The sequence below is a fragment of the Lepidochelys kempii genome, chromosome 5, assembly GCF_965140285.1.
Source record: "Lepidochelys kempii isolate rLepKem1 chromosome 5, rLepKem1.hap1, whole genome shotgun sequence".
Taxonomy (NCBI): domain Eukaryota; kingdom Metazoa; phylum Chordata; order Testudines; family Cheloniidae; genus Lepidochelys; species Lepidochelys kempii.
Genome location: NC_136384.1, coordinates 21,712,418 through 21,731,252, shown reverse-complemented (window position 1 = coordinate 21,731,252; position 18,835 = coordinate 21,712,418). Strand labels below are relative to the sequence as shown.

General features: G+C 40.6%; 1 protein-coding gene across 12 annotated transcripts in view; it reads right to left on the bottom strand.

Moving 5' to 3' along the window:
- Positions 1 to 18,835, bottom strand: part of NEDD4L (NEDD4 like E3 ubiquitin protein ligase) — a 371,283-nt gene that overhangs the window by 7,178 nt on the left and 345,270 nt on the right. For all 12 annotated transcript variants that reach the window (XM_073343628.2, XM_073343623.2, XM_073343622.2 and 9 more), the window contains 7 exons: positions 16,388 to 16,483; positions 10,299 to 10,372; positions 6,669 to 6,729; positions 5,752 to 5,811; positions 5,121 to 5,228; positions 1,388 to 1,484; positions 505 to 577 (listed from right to left, as the gene is read on the bottom strand). In XM_073343628.2, the coding sequence (XP_073199729.1) occupies positions 505 to 577; positions 1,388 to 1,484; positions 5,121 to 5,228; positions 5,752 to 5,811; positions 6,669 to 6,729; positions 10,299 to 10,372; positions 16,388 to 16,483 (569 nt within the window). The remainder of the gene's footprint in view (positions 1 to 504; positions 578 to 1,387; positions 1,485 to 5,120; positions 5,229 to 5,751; positions 5,812 to 6,668; positions 6,730 to 10,298; positions 10,373 to 16,387; positions 16,484 to 18,835) is intronic.

Below are 18,835 nucleotides of genomic sequence, written 5' to 3'. Positions count from 1 at the left end.
AGCTATAGCTCAAGAGAAATGTCTCCCAACTTCAAGGGACAACTGGATCACCGTCATACAGAACAGAAATTCTTTACCCAAATAAAAGTATATAAGATTTAAAGTGGCTTAAGTGCATCTACATTACGGGTTTGCACCTATTAGTTTTCTAACATAGATCAGCTTTTAATGTGTTGAAGGACAGGATTAAACAAAGAACCTTTTGGAAACTAAGACAAGCAGTTAGAACAGACCGAAGTTGAGCTGGCTAGTTCCTGGAATTTTGTCGGTTTCATGCTGGCTGCAGTTTGAGAGCAGATAATTCTAAACTTCTTGAATGTTTAGAACTGTGGCAGTGAATGCACAAGGTTGGAGATTATCCCATTTTATAGAAAACCGTCTCTATAGGACAAAGACATGATCTTGAGATAGAGTATATTCCTGTCAAATTTGGTCACCAGATCCATCCTTTCTTGGCAGTGTAACAATCCATAAACTCCTTAATTTTATGTTTTCATTACTCACCATGTGTGAGCTCTGGGCAATTTTTCAGGACTTCCCCATTGCTCTATTGTAAACAGCTGAGGACCATTTGAACCTGGACAAGGAGTAAAAAAACCCCACAAGTATAGTTTAAGCACTGGATTTTAGGTAGAATACTTAAATGCTAGGTTTCAGAGTAGCAGTCGTGTTAGTCTGTATTCGCAAAAAGAAAAGGAGTACGTGTGGCACCTTAGAGACTAACAAATTTATTTGAGCATAAGCTTTTGTGAGCTACAGCTCACTTCATAGGAGCTGTAGCTCGCGAAAGCTCATGCTCAAATAAATTTGTTAGCCTCTAAGGTGCCACACGTACTCCTTTTCTTTTTACTTAAATGCTATAAACTCAAAATTAAATGTTTGCAAAATTATAGGCTAAATCCTCGGCTTGTATAATTGGTGTACTTTCACGTCAGTGAAGTCTAAGTTAAAGAAGCTAAGTGTCTGACCCTATATTTATAGATACTGTCTACTCATTATTCCATACAGTTAATTTCAGGTGCAATGTATATAATGCCACAAAATAAGTACACATTAAGACTGCAAACGTGATGTACTTGTGGGCTTCCAATCTGCACAGCAGCAGCCACATACACAGACTCTTTACCCTATCAAGGTTATTCTTGCAGAGAGCAAGAACATGCCCTCCACAGCTGCTGTCATAAAGCCTCCATAGGTTTTTTTGGGTTGGGAAGGAGCAATTCAATTGACATTGGAGTGAAAACTTCCATCTTGTAATACCCCTATCGTGCACAGGTTCTCTTGTTGGCACACTATCCTACTCAGAATTGGTCCAACCATTTCAAAGAGCAACAATAAAAAGATTTTAGTGCTAAACATCTTTAAGTACCTTCAATTTTTAACTCACCATAAAGTTCAGCAAATCCATTCATAGGCACTCGTGATGTCCCAGTAACAAACTGCAATAACCGGATACGCTTTTCAGCATCCATCAGTAAGACAGCCTAATAACAAAGAGAGAGAGTCAGCAGGCACGATACAACAGTGTGTGCAGGCATCAGGAGGATTTTAAAAACATAATTTGTATTGTAACACAACAACTAGACAGATAACTTCAAAATACTTACAGTATTTTCTTTTACTGGCGTGATACCAGCCTTTCTAATCTTAGATAAAGAGACTCTTCTTTCAACTGTCATAAAGGCCAAAACAGCCCACTGCTTTGGCATCAGTTGGGAGTAATACACTTTATTTCAGTATTTTGGATGAGTTGATTTTCCTTTTGGTACTATCAGTAAAAATAGTTACTTACCTGTAAAATACTCCTGGGGGAATTCTGCACCAAAAAAATTAAAAATTCTGCACACAATATTTTAAAATTCTGAAAACTTTATTTGTCAAAATAACACTAATAATCACTCCAGTTTCAATTATTTTGGTAATTAACCCTAACCCTGTCAGTAAGTATGTATGTAACAGTACAGAGACACACACAAAATTTCCCCCAGGAGCAGAAAGTTAAACCCCTACGACAACCTAGTTCTTGCTTTTCTGCCCCCCTCTTTCCCCCAGAGCCGAGCTGGAGCCCCCCCCCCCGGCCCATGCACTCACACCCTACCCCCCGACCCCCGCCCAGGGATCCAGAGAGAGAAACAGCTTGATGCTGGGTTTCGGGCTTGCACGGAGTTTCGTGTGTGCCGCTTCCTTCCTTCAGAGCGTGCTGGGAACTGCAGCTGCTGGGAACTCTCCAGTTTCCTCCCCCTCCCACCTAGCCATGTCTTCCATTTGCAAGCTGGGCTCTGCCGGGTCCAGCGGCCCCTAGTGGCACCCAACATCTCCGCAGCCCATTCTATGGGGAAAAAAGGAAATTCTGTGTGCCCAACATTAATTTCTGCAAAATTCTGCATTGCGCAGAGGTGCAGAATTCCCCCGGGAGTAGTACAATAACGGTTGTTCTTCAAGATGTATTGTGCACAATTACATCCCACCATAGGCACCCGCACAATCACTTAAAGGAGAACTGACATATATAAACAGCTGCAGCAAGCAAAGTGTGTGAAATGAATCTTCCTAACAGAATTCACAGAAAAGCAAATGACAGAGATTCCTTAAAACTGCATAATGCAATTCCTTGCTACTATTTTCTATTATATAATTTGATTAGATTTGCTTAACTGGATGTGCTAAATTCAATATAGTCAGATCACAGAGAAGTTTTATATTTATTACACGAAATTATTCCCTAAGATATTGTTTTGATGCGGCAGTTATACACATGTATATTATGGCTATTTTAGCCACTGGATGTATGTAAAGATCAGGGTGGCATTTATATATCTGGAGCCTACCGCTTTTACTGACAGCAAAAACATCTCAATGTCCTTATCCAGCAAAACATATAGCTCCAGATTTATTTTTCATGCTTTATGTTCTAACCAAGTGTTCACATTTATTTAAGCTAACACTCCTGCCTTCCTGACAAAACAGCTCCATATTTAGCAAGTACAGGTGTATCTTGAAGTGAAAAATTAAGGAACGAGGCAAAGAATAAGATTTGTGAGAATCAAAATGACCGAGTAAACTGCTGAAGATGCAAAATCAAGCCAGTATCGTGGGTTAGCTCCCTATGGTGCTACGAACACCAGAGCAACACGTGAAAGGGAAACGAGATTGGGAGAGCGGAGGGAGAAGGTCAAAAAGGAGACACTCCTAAAACATTATGCGCAAAAGGATAACAGTAAAATTGAAGTGCTTATTGTCATTGCACTCCATATGTTTTATGAAAATATGTCTATAAGTGTAAATATAATGTAACTGGAATATGCTTTATGCAAAAGGTCTCTTGTAAGGTATCATTCCAAAGCTTATGATCTAGTAAGTTTGTGCATCCTATTTGTATGAATGTATCATTCTTGTATCTGAAGCTAGAAATATGAAGTATTACTCTGAGGTCCTATTGTAATTATGCAAAGGGGTGGGCCATTAATGGTGGTTTAGAATCTTGATGGCTCCCATTGACCAGGACAATTGGTTGTAAATGGCTCTGTTTACTTGTAAGCCTTCCTTTGTTCCTGTGAGTCAGGCCGAAAGAATGGAGGCTTTGGGTCTCACAGGACATGTGACCATGTCACCGGGTACTGGAATCCATCTTAAACCCGGTGCTTTTCTATTTAGAAGCAGAGGTGGGGATTCAGAGAGACAAAGGATTCCTGCCTTGTGCCAAAGCTATAAAAAGGGGGTGGAACAGAACAAAGGGGGCTGCCAGTCATGAGAAATCCCCTAGTTAAGAAGGAGTCTAATCTGTGAAAGAAGCTTATTGGAACATCCCTGAGGGTGAGATTTACCTGTATTCAGTTTCTTAAATGTATTAGGCTTAGACTTGCGTGTTTTCTTTTATTTAACTTGGTAACTTACTTTGTTCGGTCTGTTATTAATTGAAACCACTTAAATCCTACTCTTTATACTTTACTGATATACTGATCACTTTTGTTTATTAATTAACCCAGAGTAAGCGATTAATACCTGGGGGAACAAATAGCTGTGCATATCTCTCTATCAGTGTTACAGAGGGCGAACAATTTATGAGTTTACCCTGTATAAGCTTTATACAGAGTAAAATGGATTTATTTGGGGTTTGGATCCCACTGGGAGCTGGGTGTCTGGGTGCTGGAGATCGGTGACCTGTTGAGCAGTTTTTGGTTAAAATCTGCAGCGTTGGGGTATGGACCAGACATGGGTCTGTGTTGCTGCAGGCTAGCATGTCTGGCTCGACAAGGCAGGCAAAGCTGGCAAAGAAAACGGACTCAGAGGTAATTCCAGCACATCAGGTGACAGTCCCAAGGGGGTCTCTGTGACTAAACCCGTCACACTCATGTCTATACAAAGGGCTTTTGGGGGGAGGGGTGTGCTACAACAAGGCTAGCCTTAGGATGATTTAAATTGGGAGGAAGAATCAGTGCTGAAAGAAAGCAGCATGGAAAGAAACAGATGTGGCAGCAGATAGCAAATTAGAGCCGAGCTTGCTATGTGATAAACAAATCAAAAACAAAAGAAAAGTTACTTTGGGTTGTATGTGCAGAGGCATCAAATCTGGGGAAGAGTAAATACCCCCTCTCTACATGCCTATGATGCAACTCTACTTTTCATTATCAAGGAAATATTAAGAGAACTAAGTATGTGTAGCTAGGCTAATGATCACTGGGAGACACAATGACAGTATACAAATATGTGGAGAGCTTAAACAGCAATATTGGAAAGAAATAATTTCAAGCAGTAGAAGAGGGCAAAGCACAAAAAGGATAAAACAAAAAACCACACACACTCAGACCTGGTAGCCTGCTAAACAGGGTGACAGTACAAGCAGTCTGCTTTGGACGTAACTATCTTGAATAATTTTGTATAATCTGCAAACTCTGACAGAGTTCAACATATTCGTTAACGATCTGGAAAAGGGTCTGAACAGTAAAGTGGCAACCAACAAAAGAAGAATGGTAGTTATTATCCAGTGTGTGTAGAAGATACTGTTCGGTGTTTTCATGGAGAAAAAAACAGACTTCACACCAAAACATACTGTATCATACAGTGCAGCATTCATCTCAGAAATAGAAGGATCATGAGAAGAGTGGGGTAAATAATATTACCTTCCAGTACCACTGGATGACAGGATGATTTGGGCAGTAACCATTCTTGTAGATTGTGTGTTGTCTCCAGTCGTTAACATCAACATCTCCAAGACCACACATTAATAACTAAGTATGGATGTAATTGTTAAGATGTTAATAGAAAATGGTGCACAAAGGAAAACACAATAGCTACACAAAACAGTCTTAGTCCCTCCCTCCGCTGTCTCCTTTTAAACTGCTAGGCCGTGCATATACAAATACAAAGGGAAGCTCCACTATCTCTAGTAGAGTTCCTGAAGAACGTTGACCTGTGCGCTCCACTAAGATGAATGTAATTAGTATGTACGCTCAGTGGGACAGGGACCACATCCGTTGCTGAATCAGCAAGTTCTGAACATGCTTAAGTACCTAGCTCAATCTGTACAAATATGTTTGTTTGTCCCCCCCAATTTAATGAGAAGCACCTCTCTCAACTCTAGGTCATGATGATCTAAAACACACATTCACTAGACCAAATAATTAGAGAGAAAAATCTACCCGCTCCCTCAAATCCATTCACACACCATTCACTCCAGAAACTAGTATTTCTAAGAATAATGTGCAGTACTGATTTACTGTCTACAAAACAAAGTCATGTAAAGATACTAACCTCCAACTCATTTTCATCAAAAATTTTAATCAAGTCTATAGGAAGGAGTTCTGTGAATCCCTGAAAGAAAAACAAAACAAACCTAATGTCGTCTCAAAAATAGATTTATAATATCTGTTTTTCTTTTGGCTGACATTTCTTAATTTTAGAGCAAACTTCCTTAACATGAACATACACTTCCATACCAGATGGTGATTATTATATTGTGGCATGGAGATTTTATTTATTTGTTTTTTCAGACAAGGATTTTTCAGTTCAACAGGCCTATGGTGAGTAGAATTTCTGTCAGCTTCTAAAACCCAAACCACTATGTGGTTTCTGTAAGACTATGCATGAAATTATTCTTGTTCGTGAATTGATGGGAGGGAGGAACTGACTGAAGCCAGACACTTGGCCTTTGGTGCTCTGCAGTAGCAACCCTTGTAATTTTCTAGAAGCCAGAGCCTGAAAAATGTGCAGCAATGGATAGAACTGCAATGAAATTTGAAACACGCAAGGGAGAATTAAAGGTAGAATCTGTGGATCGCTGGGTTCCAGGATCCATGATTGCAGGACAGTGTGGCACAGAAGTAATCGCTGCTGGCTGGGGAGGAAAAGAAGGGTTTTGAGAATGGAATATAGTTGGTGGTCACAATAGAAAGGTGATGTTAGGATCATCAGTTAGAAGTTCATGTTACTTAAAAGGTTTTCAAGGCTTTAAAATTAAGTTGAAAGAGAATGAATATTACAGGAGAGGAGCCATAAAAGCATTTTCAGGATATTACTATTTTTTTCTAAACACTGTAGAATTTTGGGATCCTGCAAGATTTCCCACCCATAACTTTGAGGCCTGACAAGTCCATGCAAAAAAGATGAATCTTGCTCTACCACAATAAATTGAAAAGATTATTTGGCAGAAAACAACTAATGAAGCTTACCTCCAAGAAAGCGTTCATTTGTTTCTGAACTCTGTTTACAAACCTCCACTGGATGACTAAGCTACAGCAGATAAACAGAAATACTTTTATTAGAAGATATAAACAGAATGTTTAAAGATCTCACTATTCTAATGTTTTCAGTTTCTCATTTATAGCTTCAGTAATCATTCATCAAATACTGATATAAAATAAACAGAGCAAACAAAGGGAAAAATGCCTCCAATTTATGCTTGAGTTTGGATGTCTACTGAGCATATGAATATGTGCAACTCTTCATTAACTGCTCAAATTTCCATGAGAAGACATGAGGTGGTGAAAAAAAATCACAGATGAGTATAAAAAATAGTAATCCCAATGAACAGCTTACATTTAAATGGCTTTGGATATATGTTTAAAAATCTTTAGATATGACTGTTCCACATCATTAGGAAGTTTGCACTAAAAGTACAGAAGTTAAATTAATCTTTTTTTTCCTATGGAGATTAAATTTATTTTAAGCAGAACATGGTGAAACAACTTGGTCTCTGATTGAAATAGCCTAGAAAATGCTAAGTTTTTTAAAAAATGGGACCCTCAAGGTAGACTAAGATACTTATTTATCCTTATTTTTTAGGCAACTAAAGAAATAGTCGGTCCTTCAAAGCACGGAAACACCCAGGCGTTCCCAGTGAAGCCAGTCTAAGTTACTGACTCATTTAGATATTTAAATATGGACTTAAGGGCCTAACTTCAGGCACCCATTTTTAAAAGTCTTAGCTTGAATGTTTTATACATATAAAGTGAATTTGGGATAGTAAGTCATTCCACTAATTCAATTAAAAAGCAAAACTTCTGAATTTTGCCTACAGCCTGAATTTCCATTAGAAATTTTGTAGCTACTTGTTTTGTGACTGAAATCTATATTACTATTATGATTGCTTACCTTCGTACCATTATAAAAATTACTACTGCATTTTACTATATGAGTGGTCAAGAGAAGGTATACAATGTACTAATGGATTATTTAGGAAAAGTCAAACAATTCATTAAAAACAGAATTCATCTGAGTGTGATTTAGGACCAAAAGAATGAGAGTTTGGAACTTTTAACAATTTTCTACAGATTAAGTGAATTTATACAGAAATTATATCTACAGACAATAGCACTGATACATCCACCTGTGATAAAACAAGGAATTCAGTTTTTGGGAAGGGTTTTTTGTTTCTTTTTTTATTTATTTCTCCTAGGAAGGACTGTAAAATGATTTAAATAGTCTGCAAACAATAGTCACTACTATATTTAAACAATCTATACTGCCAACAAGGTGTACTGAAACTCAAACATTTATGCCGCTTCTTTTCCAATACTCAATCACTTCTGCATTAACATTTTGTGTCTTTTTGAATAACACTTTAGAATTCCAATTCCTTCCTCATTCCTTCCGTACATTCACAAACACACTCTCTTGATTATTGTGAACATATAATTAATATAGGGGTCATATAAGAAGTACATTTTAGTTATCAGGATTGTGAGGAGCTATTGGTTTGTATGTTTTATTTTTTGGTGGGTAGAGAAGGTGAGGAAGACAAAGGTGTAGTTTATATTTTCATACATATTAGCTTGAGTATTGTTAGTGTAATGGAGAATACAAATTATTTCCATGTACTGGGAGGAGTGGGGGCGGGAATCCCTGTGGAATTTTATGAAAGGATTTTTTAAGATATGCTATTTATTTCCATATAATGAAAGTACAACGAGGAAATGAGGACGTGTACAAGTAAAAGCTACCCATTCCGCATCTCTGAGAATAACTTGAATATGTGAGTCAACACAGGAAATACCTAGGTGCAAGCAGAATTCACTTGCGCAAACTTTCACAACATAGCCCTAGATTTTCAAGGAGCTTGTTAGGATATAGATATTCAGGCCTGTCTGTAAAGGCCTATACTCTAAGAATTTAGGTGTATTCTTATCACTAGTTATAGAGGTATAAAAGAAAGAATCAAAATCACTGTCTGCAGGTGTAAGGTCCTTCTCTTACTGTGACAGTCTGAGGCCCTGTGCTTAGCTAAGATCTTTGGCTAAGCAGCAGAGGCATCCATAAGCTGGGAAGCGAATGGTCAGATCCTCACATTCCAAACTAGTCACATTGAAATAAGGTGCTATTGGGCTGTTAGGAATTCAGTCCTGTCCTGATAGTGCCTATCACCTCCAGAGAAAGGGAAGTGCCTAGAAGATGAAAAAGGAAACTTAGTTTGATAGCATCCTGTCTGGCAAGAACTCACTTATCAATAGCTGGGATGTGAAATCCTCATTTCTTTGTTGTTCTATCACTGTAGTCCCCATTTCCCTATTGTTTGTCAGTATAATCTCTGTCTGGTTCTGTGATTGTTCCTGTCTGCTGTAGAAATTAATTTTGCTGGGTGTAAACTAATTAAGGTGGTGGGATATAATTGGTTAAATAATCACGTTACAATATGTTAGGATTGGCCAGTTAAATTTCAGTAAAATGATTGGTTAAGGTAGAGCTAAGCAGAACTCAAGTTTTACTACATAGTCTGCAGTCAGTCCGGAAGTGTGTGTGTGTGTGTGGGGGGGAAATGGGAACAGGGAATGGGGGTGGGGAAATTGGAATCATGTTTTGCTAAAAGGGGAAATGGGAACAGGGACACAGGTAAGGCTCTGTGGGGTCAGAGCTGGGAAGGAGGACACTAAGGAAGGAAACTGGAATTATGCTTGCTGGAAGTTCACCCCAATAAACATCGAATTGTTTGCACCTTTGGACTTTGGGTATTGTTGCTCTCTGTTCATGCGAGAAGAACCAGGGAAGTAAGTGGGTGAAGGAATAAGCCCCCTAATAGAGCTTTTCTTTATTGCTCATTATTAAGAAGAAAGAGAAAATAAATGTTTATAGCACCTAGTTTTGTGCGTCTGCAAACACAACAGTCAGGAAAAGTGACATGTCTTCAATCAAGTAAAAACAATTAGGCTTGTAGGTATATTTTAGATGTTAGCAGCAGCAACAGAAAAGAATTAATAAAAACAGAGGAGAAATGAGAATTTCTAATGGTTTTCCCAGGAGAGTCAGTCAGTACACTGGAAACCTGCCAACAATATAAAGTAAAAAAGTAGCAACTATTCCTTTTACAGGTTCCAGTTCAGTATGTTACTTAAGCGTGTGCCTAACTCTCATGCATCTTGCTGAACTGTGACCAGAATGTTGAACAAAACATTTATAAAATACTACGCAAGTAAAAAGAGTTTTGTTTATGAGTGCTTGTTAATACATTAATTAGAGCTTTACTGTTTGCTAATTAGTATTAATAATGGCAAAACCCAGAATGGATAGATACCCAGTATTGAAAGTACCACCTCCCAAAACATCAAGATGGCTTTTAATACATTCCATGCATTGGGTTGATTAGTCTTGGTTGTACTTTCTACAGTGATTAAAAATGATAAAACCCAAACCAGCAAAACACTAATACTCAGACAAACCATGTTAGTAAAAAGGATTTTTCTACTTAATGATCAGTTGTCTGTAGAATTTATGCTGCACACTGGAATATCGTAGCAGGTTAAGTTCCAAAAAGCATGCTACTACGGTTAGACAGACTTTTAAATTAATACAATAAAGTATATACGTACTCAATATATTCCCTTTTGTTTTCATTTGTTACCATGATTTCTGACCCATTTGGCTTCAAATCGACTTGATATGTCTGTATTTTAAAAGACAAAACAAACCAAACAAACAGAACATGGAATTATTTCAGGAAATATATCTTTAAGATCTACTATCTTTGAATAGTGTGTTAAAAGTTCATTAGGAGACTGTTATTACATAAGTATCTGTTAAACTATTTTCTAATTCATAAGCCCTCTATAGATTTCAATGTATGTTAAAAAGTAACTAATATGTAGAAATAGCTAATGAGGCTTTTATACTGAGTGTCAAGATGTTTCATATTTAAAGCTAGCTAATCATTAGGACAGATTTCTGTATGGTCATTTATGAGCTTGCATTATGCACTGTATTGACCGTGAAGCAAATTTTGGATTACCACCGCACAACACTTGGGACAGCAAGCCTGCTATGGTGGCTATCTTCCAGCAACACAAAGCTGCTACAGTGTCAGCTTAACTGGCATATTTCTCCAGTATGGGCAAACCCCTGGGTAGTACAGGGAGCAGTGTCCAGGGGTAAAAGAAAATGAGTGCTGGGGCCATGGCAGCTAGACATAAGACAGACATGGGTTGCTTTAACTTATGCTAGGGACTGGTCCAGTCTGTGGAGGGAACAGGATTGGGGGCTATAAAGGTGGCACTTTTACCCTCTGCATCTCCTGAACTGCCTACTACCACACCAGAGTCTGGGTCATTCTCCTTCCGTCTCCATTCACGAATGTCCCCTCTTCCCATGCAGAAAAGGGGATATCATTCACTACCATGGGCTCCATCTCCCCTTCTCCAGATTCTGTATGGGGGGGTTTATTTCACATGGCTGGGGTCGCTAAACGGGTGAAGTCTGACTGGTGGGTGATGTCTGAGTGGTGGGTTACACACATCATTCCCTGTGGAGCTTAGATGAGAAAAACACAGTCCAGGCTGTATGCTCTTTTCTATGGAGCCTCCCCTTTGAGGTGGTGCCAGAGCAAGAGGGTGCCCCTGGAATCTATGCAGATCTGAGGCGCCCACTACAAATGAAATCTCCTTTAGTGGTTCATTAATACTGAATTGTTTAGCAGGAGGGACATTATCAGAACACTAGGTCAGAGTATGAAGAATCATTTGGATAATGAACACGTTACAGTTTTGGCAAAATGTGGAACAGCTATCTCAAGATCTAGACAAGTATTTTGAAGAATTTTAAGAGTTAGCAGACAGCATAATAATCAGAGAAACTTTGATTTGGAAAAGGGCACCACCATGAAGCAGATTAGAAGATTTTGTTAAGCAGAAAAACCATGAGCACAGAATTCTAAAGAACGTTTCTGATGATTATATAATTCTGCTAGAAAGTGAGTAACCTAGATGGGGAAAAAAGTATTAAGACTGAAAGCAATTTACTGTATTTGTTTGCCACTTACTCATTGGTAGATCCTTTAAAACAAGAAATGTCAAAATTTACAGTAAACTAAAATAGATGCAAACAATGATCTGAGGAAAATAAAACTGACAAACAAGAGTTCAACAGAAGTTACTCTGGATGAGCACTGCATAAGCCAGAGAATGGGATCTTTTAATTAAAGAATGGAATGGCAGATTGAGCACAAGATGAGCTGTAAAACAACATATGTCCCTTAGCAGCAGCTGCAAAGGAAAAAAATAAAAACAGTATATTTGTCATGAAAGCGAATACAATGTCTTCAGGCTGGTCTCCAGATTCCTGACTAACACATGGGAACAGCCAAACAAGTCCCTGAGAGAACCCTCTGAAGTACTAGTCCGAGTTCACATTATGCTGGAACTGGACTCTAGGTATTTAGTCAGAATCTGTGAGTACACCTACAGTGCAAACATGAGCTTTGATTCGCTCCTCCAGTGCAGGATGTCCATTTGGCCTGGACAGTCTCTATGTAAAAGAATAAATGGACACAAATCAGACGTCAAGAATTATAACATTCAAAAACTAGTTGGAGAACACTTCAATCTCTCTGGTCACTCGATTACAGACCTAAAAGTTGCAATTCTCCAACAAAAAAACTTCAAAAACAGACTCCAAACAAGAGACTGCTGAATTGGAATTAATTTGCAAACTGGAGACTATTAACGTAGGCTTGAATAGAGACTGGGAGTGCATGGGTCATTACACAAAGTAAAACTATTTCCCCATGTTTATTTCCCCCCCCTCCACCCCCCACTGTTCCTCAGAGGTTCTTGTCAACTGCTGGAAATGGCCCACCTTGATTATCACAACAAAAGGTTCCCACCCCCACGCCCCAGCTCTCCTGCTGATAATAGCTCACCTTAAGTGATCACTCTCCTTACAGTTTTCAGAGTAGCAGTCCTGTTAGTCTGTATTTGCAAAAAGAAAAGGAGTACTAGTGGCACCTTAGAGACTAACCAATTTATTTGAGCATAAGCTTTCGTGAGCTACAGCTTATGCTTATGCTCAAATAAATTGGTTAGTCTCTAAGGTGCCACTAGTACTCCTTTTCCCCTTACAGTGTGTATGGTAACATTGTTTCATGTTCTCTATGTACATAAATCTCCCCACTGTATTTTCCACTGAATGCATCCGATGAAGTGAGCTGTAGCTCACGAAAGCTTATGCTCAAATAAATTTGTTAGCCTTTAAGGTGCCACAAGTCCTCCTTTTCTTTTTGTGGATACAGACTAACACGGCTGCTACTCTGAAATTTGGTCTAGGATTCATCTTAAGGGAGACAAAGGATGAAAGGCACTGGTTGACTTTAAGCTGCTGTTCTGCTCCTGGCAATTTCTACTGCCACATCCTGAAATCTAGTTCTACTGGTGGAACCCATGAAGTGAATCTAGCTCATGTTAGGTACAACCTTGTACTTCACTCTCAGCATCTTCATTTCAGAAGTCGCCAGTAACTGGGGACACAATAAACTAAGTATCTAGTAAAATGGTGCTGAGAAAAGAGAGATTTGATAAAAACTATCACCAACATGGGACGGACACACACGCAGAGCACAGAGACTCCCAGCTATGCAATACCTGAAGGTCAGAGAAGACAACAAAAGAAAATCACAAATAAAAGAACAGCTTTAGCCTCCTGGTCAAAGGGGATAAAGCTATTCAGATCCCAGACACAAATCATAAAATCATAGAATATCGGGTTGGAAGGGACCTCAGGAGGTCATCTAGTCCAACCCCCTGCTCAAAAGCAGGACCTATCCCCAATTAAATCATCCCAGCCAGGGCTTTGTCAAGCCTGACCTTAAAAACTTCTAAGGAAGGAGATTCCACCACCTCCCTAGGCAACGCATTCCAGTGTTTCACCACCATCCTAGTGAAAAAGTTTTTTCTAATATCCAACCTAAACCTCCCCCACTGCAACTTGAGACCATTACTCCTTGTCCTGTATGGCATCCAGGAAGAGGCAGGATTTTGTTGCTGTTTTGTTCCCATCACCAGAAGCTACATTGCATTTAGACAATAAGAAACAATCTCAGAGCCATTATGGGTTCTGAATGTAGCACAGTGTCCTTTCATTTTATGTTCTTGAAAGGAGGCTCCCCAGCACTTCACATATTTATAATAGCCACCCCATGGATTTCCTGCCTTGTTTGTAAGAACTATCAAAATCCTCCCCCTGTTGTTCATTAAAGGAGAAAGAACAGATGTTTGAAATTCTATTACTGTTCTTCACTTCTTGCATATTTTTGGTCTATGTATACAGAACAAAAACATCAAGGACAATAGCAAATTCAGGAAGCAAAGATGTCTCCCGCTCTGGTATACACAACTTCCTTAAGGATTTCATCCAGTCACTTACACAAGGAGATTCTCAGGGAGCTAGTTCCTCAGAGCACTTCGGTGCGATACAGTGAAATCAACTATTGGAGAAAATTTGGGCTGTTGTGTTGTCATCTAACACATGACAACACAACATGCTACCTTCTAAAGGCTTTTGCAGCAAAAGGAGCTGTCAGCATTTTGCCTAGTTGTGAGTTTCATTAGTCTCTGGCTGAGCTGTGATTCCTCAGTCCCATAACAGGTCCCATACTCCCTTACCAATGACCTGCTTCCATTTATACCTTTTGGGGGAAGCAAGAAGTATCCTTCCTTTTGAAATTCCTTGTTTACCATTCCTAACCCCAGTCTACTGCAGTCAGACTGGAAATACTCCTGTACGTGCCACTACTCCTTGTGGGATTTCTCTGCATTAATGTGGGGAGTCTACCAGTCTCAAAGTTGAGAGGGAAAGTAGTAGACCAGAAGGAAGGGGAATGTTTTCAATTCTACCATTGCAGAAAGGAGGTGATGCGACAAATCAGGCAACACCACCTCTCCACCACTCCCAAATGACATGGATACTGGCTGGCCCCAGGAGAGGCACCAAAGAGAGATGGACTGCTGGCCAGACGGTGGGACTGGAGGTAGTCAGATGGGGAAAACAGCAGGGGGTGGGGGAGAAAGAAAAGAAATGGATGCCCAACCTGGCCTGTATCTCTCTTCCCCCACCACCCAGGAGTTGAGGAAGTTCCTGCCCTATGTGGCTCTCCCAGAGGCTATATGGGATGCAGGGGGTAGCTGGGAGGACCCTGGCCTGAGTCTCTCTCTAGCCCTCTGCACCCCTCTGGGAAATGTGGGAGCTCTGGCCTTTGTGGTGCCCCAAGTGGAAGGGGAGGAGGGAATGGACTGATGGGGCCAGATACTAGTCTAAGTGTGCGTGGGGGAGACTTGTGGAGGGAGTGCGGAAGCCTGATCCAGTTCCTGCTCCATGTACTGCCCCCAGCAGGCATCTTGTGCCACTAAGGCAGTGTGCTGAGTGTGGGGGAAGGGAATCCAGCCTAGTTCCTTTCCTTGCCACAACTATTCTGTTAGCTTCCAGGCACTCCCAAGTAGCCTGTGCTGCCTTGGCAGTGGTGGAACATTTAAGGGGGTGGGATAGCGGGGCCTGGGCCAGCCCCCATGGGGGGCAGGGAGGGAGCACTGACCAGCCCCGCTCTGCCCCCAGCCACAGCTCAACACCCGGCTGCAGCCCTGGCTGCTGGCCCACTCTGTGGCCTAGCCGCGGCTCCGTTCCCAGCCCCGGCTGCGGCTCCACTCCCAGTGCTAGCCGTCATTCACCCCTGGCTGTAGCTTCGTTCCCAGACCCAACCCCAGAACCTCCCACAGCTGTGGCCCCAGCCTCGGCCCCATTACCCCTGTCCATACCCCCCCCCAAACTCCAGGAGGGGGGAGGGAGGAGAGCACTTCCGAAAACTTTGGGAACCACTACCTTAGAACATTTGTGGTGTTTAGTTACTTTGGCAGGCTGCCAGAGTTTTCCTGACAAATGTAAGTGAGAGACAGAAAATAGTGATTTTTAACAGTTTCTCAGCAAAGGCTTAACGGAATTTCATGGGACAAAGAAATGGCACTTTGGTAGCCTCAGGGTGGGTCCCCCTGCGAATATCAAAGGCCTGCTGCAAATATAGGTGGTGGAAGAGCTTCTAAAACGAATGTCACAAGAATCTTTTATAATGGAGAATGTTAGGCAATGTAAAAATAGCATTTGCTACCAGCTCCCCCAAGAATAAGTTGGTTGTTCTTGATCTAGTTCATTTTCAATAGTGTGTATACAGTAAAAACAAACGCCATCTTCACTTGGCACCTTAATTGGCAGTCTGATCACAGAGCCCAAAGTCTGCATAGGGCATCAAGACACCTACTCTTTCACTCCAGAAGTGGTCCCTCCAGAACAAAAGCTGAGGAACTTTTCTAGCACAGTGTTGGAGAAGAGCTTGTGTACACCAATTCTTCCCATACAGTTTGTATGAGAGGACTGCTATTTAGTGCCCTCCTGGCCACTGGGCCTGAATGGACTTACTTATGGAACTTTCCCATAGTCTCAGCTGACCCCTGGAGAAAGGAGTCCAGGATCGGAAGCCTGCGTGGCAGTTGGCAGCACTAACCATTAACACTTGAAAGTTCTGATTGAGTTCCCAAACCACAAATACTGCCCAGTATTAGTGAATGTTTGGCAGTAACTGACAAGTAAAGAAGAAGGAAAGGTAAGTTTGAAATCTTTGTTTTCTTTTTTAGTAACTGATACATACCTGTCCAAAGTTTTCCTCATCTATGCAAAACATGAGATCCAGCTCCGTAGGGTCATTTTCCAGGATCCATTTCAAAGAGTTATAATATTCACTATCCTGTAGTAACAGACCAGGTTACGATTAAGCACTCTTTGAAAATGCGTACATTATTGTTTACTTGACATTACATGCTATAGGCTATAAATATAAAAACCAATAAACTGAAATTAGAGCTCTAGAAATAATTAAAATGGACTGCAATCTCTCACATTTCTTATCTGATTGTACAGTCTTCCTTTTCATTTTGGTACAGCTATAACAAAGTGGAAATCAGATAGTTTGCATTATTAATTTACATTATTCCTGAATACTATATTTTCTATGTTCACACTCATGACTGTGTTATTTATACAAAAATAAATCAAATAAAAATGGTCTGTAATAGCCCAGTAGTATCATTTCATTCCAAGGCAAAGCTGATACCAATTTATTAAGTTGCTTTATTAAGCTGAAAAAATCCATCAACTACTAGATGCCTACTGTTTCCCTGGATGGTTCATATCCTCAACTTCTCCTAGATTTACAATGAAAGAATGAGCCAACAGGAGAGAAAGAACAAAACAAAAAGAATAGTGAAAACGGCACCTGCAAAGGTGATCAAAAATTAAGGTTTCCAATTACAAGAGGCAAAAAAAGTAAGTGAAAAGTTTGTTATTAACTCAGAATCCGATCAGAACAGGGTTTGTTCATTGGACTGAACAAGTGACAAGCAAACTCCAGTGAGCATGACAAAGACAGTGGGAGGAGGAGGAGCACAGATCAAGCAGCTGAACGGCATTTTTAAAGCAGTGCATTCACGGTCATGTGTCACTGATCGAAAAATACCCGTGACACTCTAGACACCAACAAAGATCAACTGCATCTTGCTCCTCTACCATGGAACAAACTGTTGAGAAGACCAAGAAGAGTTGTTGTAGAACTAAGAACTAGTCAGGCAGCATCGGTTTTACATCTGCTAACAGAAATGATCCAGGGGGATTATCAAGACCTTGAACCCCATCCCATGGTAAGGGGTGGGGGGGGGGAATTGGGTAAGGGGCAGGGAGACCTGGGGGGCAGTCAGGGGACAGGGAGTGGTTGGATAGGCATGGGAGTCCCGGGGGGGCCTGTCAGAGGGCAGGGGTGTGTATAGGGGTTGGGGCAGTCAGGGGACAAGGAGCAAGGGGGATTGGATGGGTCGGGTGTTTTGAGGGGGGCAGTCAGGGGGCAGGAAGTGGGAGAGGGCAGATAGGGTCTGTGTCTAGGGTGGGGGGACTTGCAGAGTGATCTCCCACCTCTGCGGCCTGTGCTCCCCACTGCCATGCTAGACATTTATTGACATTGTGCAAAATTTTTCAGAATTTTTGTTCTTTTGGTGCAGAATTCCCTCAGTAAAAATGTAAGTCACAGAGATAATTGTCCTGCTCTAGTCACAGAGGTAACTGTCCTGGGTTAGGCCTCAGCTAGAGCATTGTGTCGAATTCCTGATGCCACTCTTTACGAAAGATGTGTTTAAACTGCCTAGAGCCCAGAAAGAACAACAAAAATGATAAAAAGGCTTAGGGAACAGGACCTATGAGGAAAGGATAACAAAAACTGAGCAAGTTTCATCTTGAAAAAAGACATCTGAGGAGAAACCTGATAACAGTCTTCAAATACGTTAAGAGGATGGTGACCAATTGCCCTCCATGTCCACTGAAGCTAGGTCAAGAAGTAATGGACTTAATCTGAAGCAAGGGAGATATAGATGAGATATTAGGAAAATCTTTCTAACTATAAGAGTAGTTAAGCTGTAGAACAGGCTGCCAAAGGAGGCTGTGGAATCCCCATCACTGGAGGTTTTTCAGAACAGGTGGGACTAAAACCTGTCAGGGCTGGTCTAGCTTTATTTGGTCTGGCCTCATCACAGGAGACTGGACTTGATGGCCTCTCAAGGTCCCTTTCAGCCTTACATTTCTATGATTCTATATGCCTGCCCATTGGTCTACTTAGTTTGGGAAGGGAAAGGAGGAAGCAGAAAGTCTACAGCATAAATAAGAAAACAAAAAAGCACCTCAAGTTGTTTTTCTAATTGACCCCTATTTTTCCCCATAATTTTAATGGATTACGCCTAAAATCACTATCTTGGCAGACACAAAAGTACATCTATTAAAAAATAAGAAATGTTCCCCAAGTTCTCACCGCTCTAACTTGTGTTTGCCACCATGTAGTTTATTAGAAGTATTAGCTTTTACAATTTCCCCAGAGAAGAAACTCATGTAATTGACAACACTAAGAAGTTATTTGCAGTGTTGTTGTAGCCGTTTTGCCCCAGAATATGAGAGCGAGAAGGTGGATGAGGTAATATATTTTATTAGACCAGTTTCTGTTGGTGAAAGAGACAAACTTTTGAGCTCCAAGAGCCAGACCTGAAGAAGAGCTCTGTGGAGT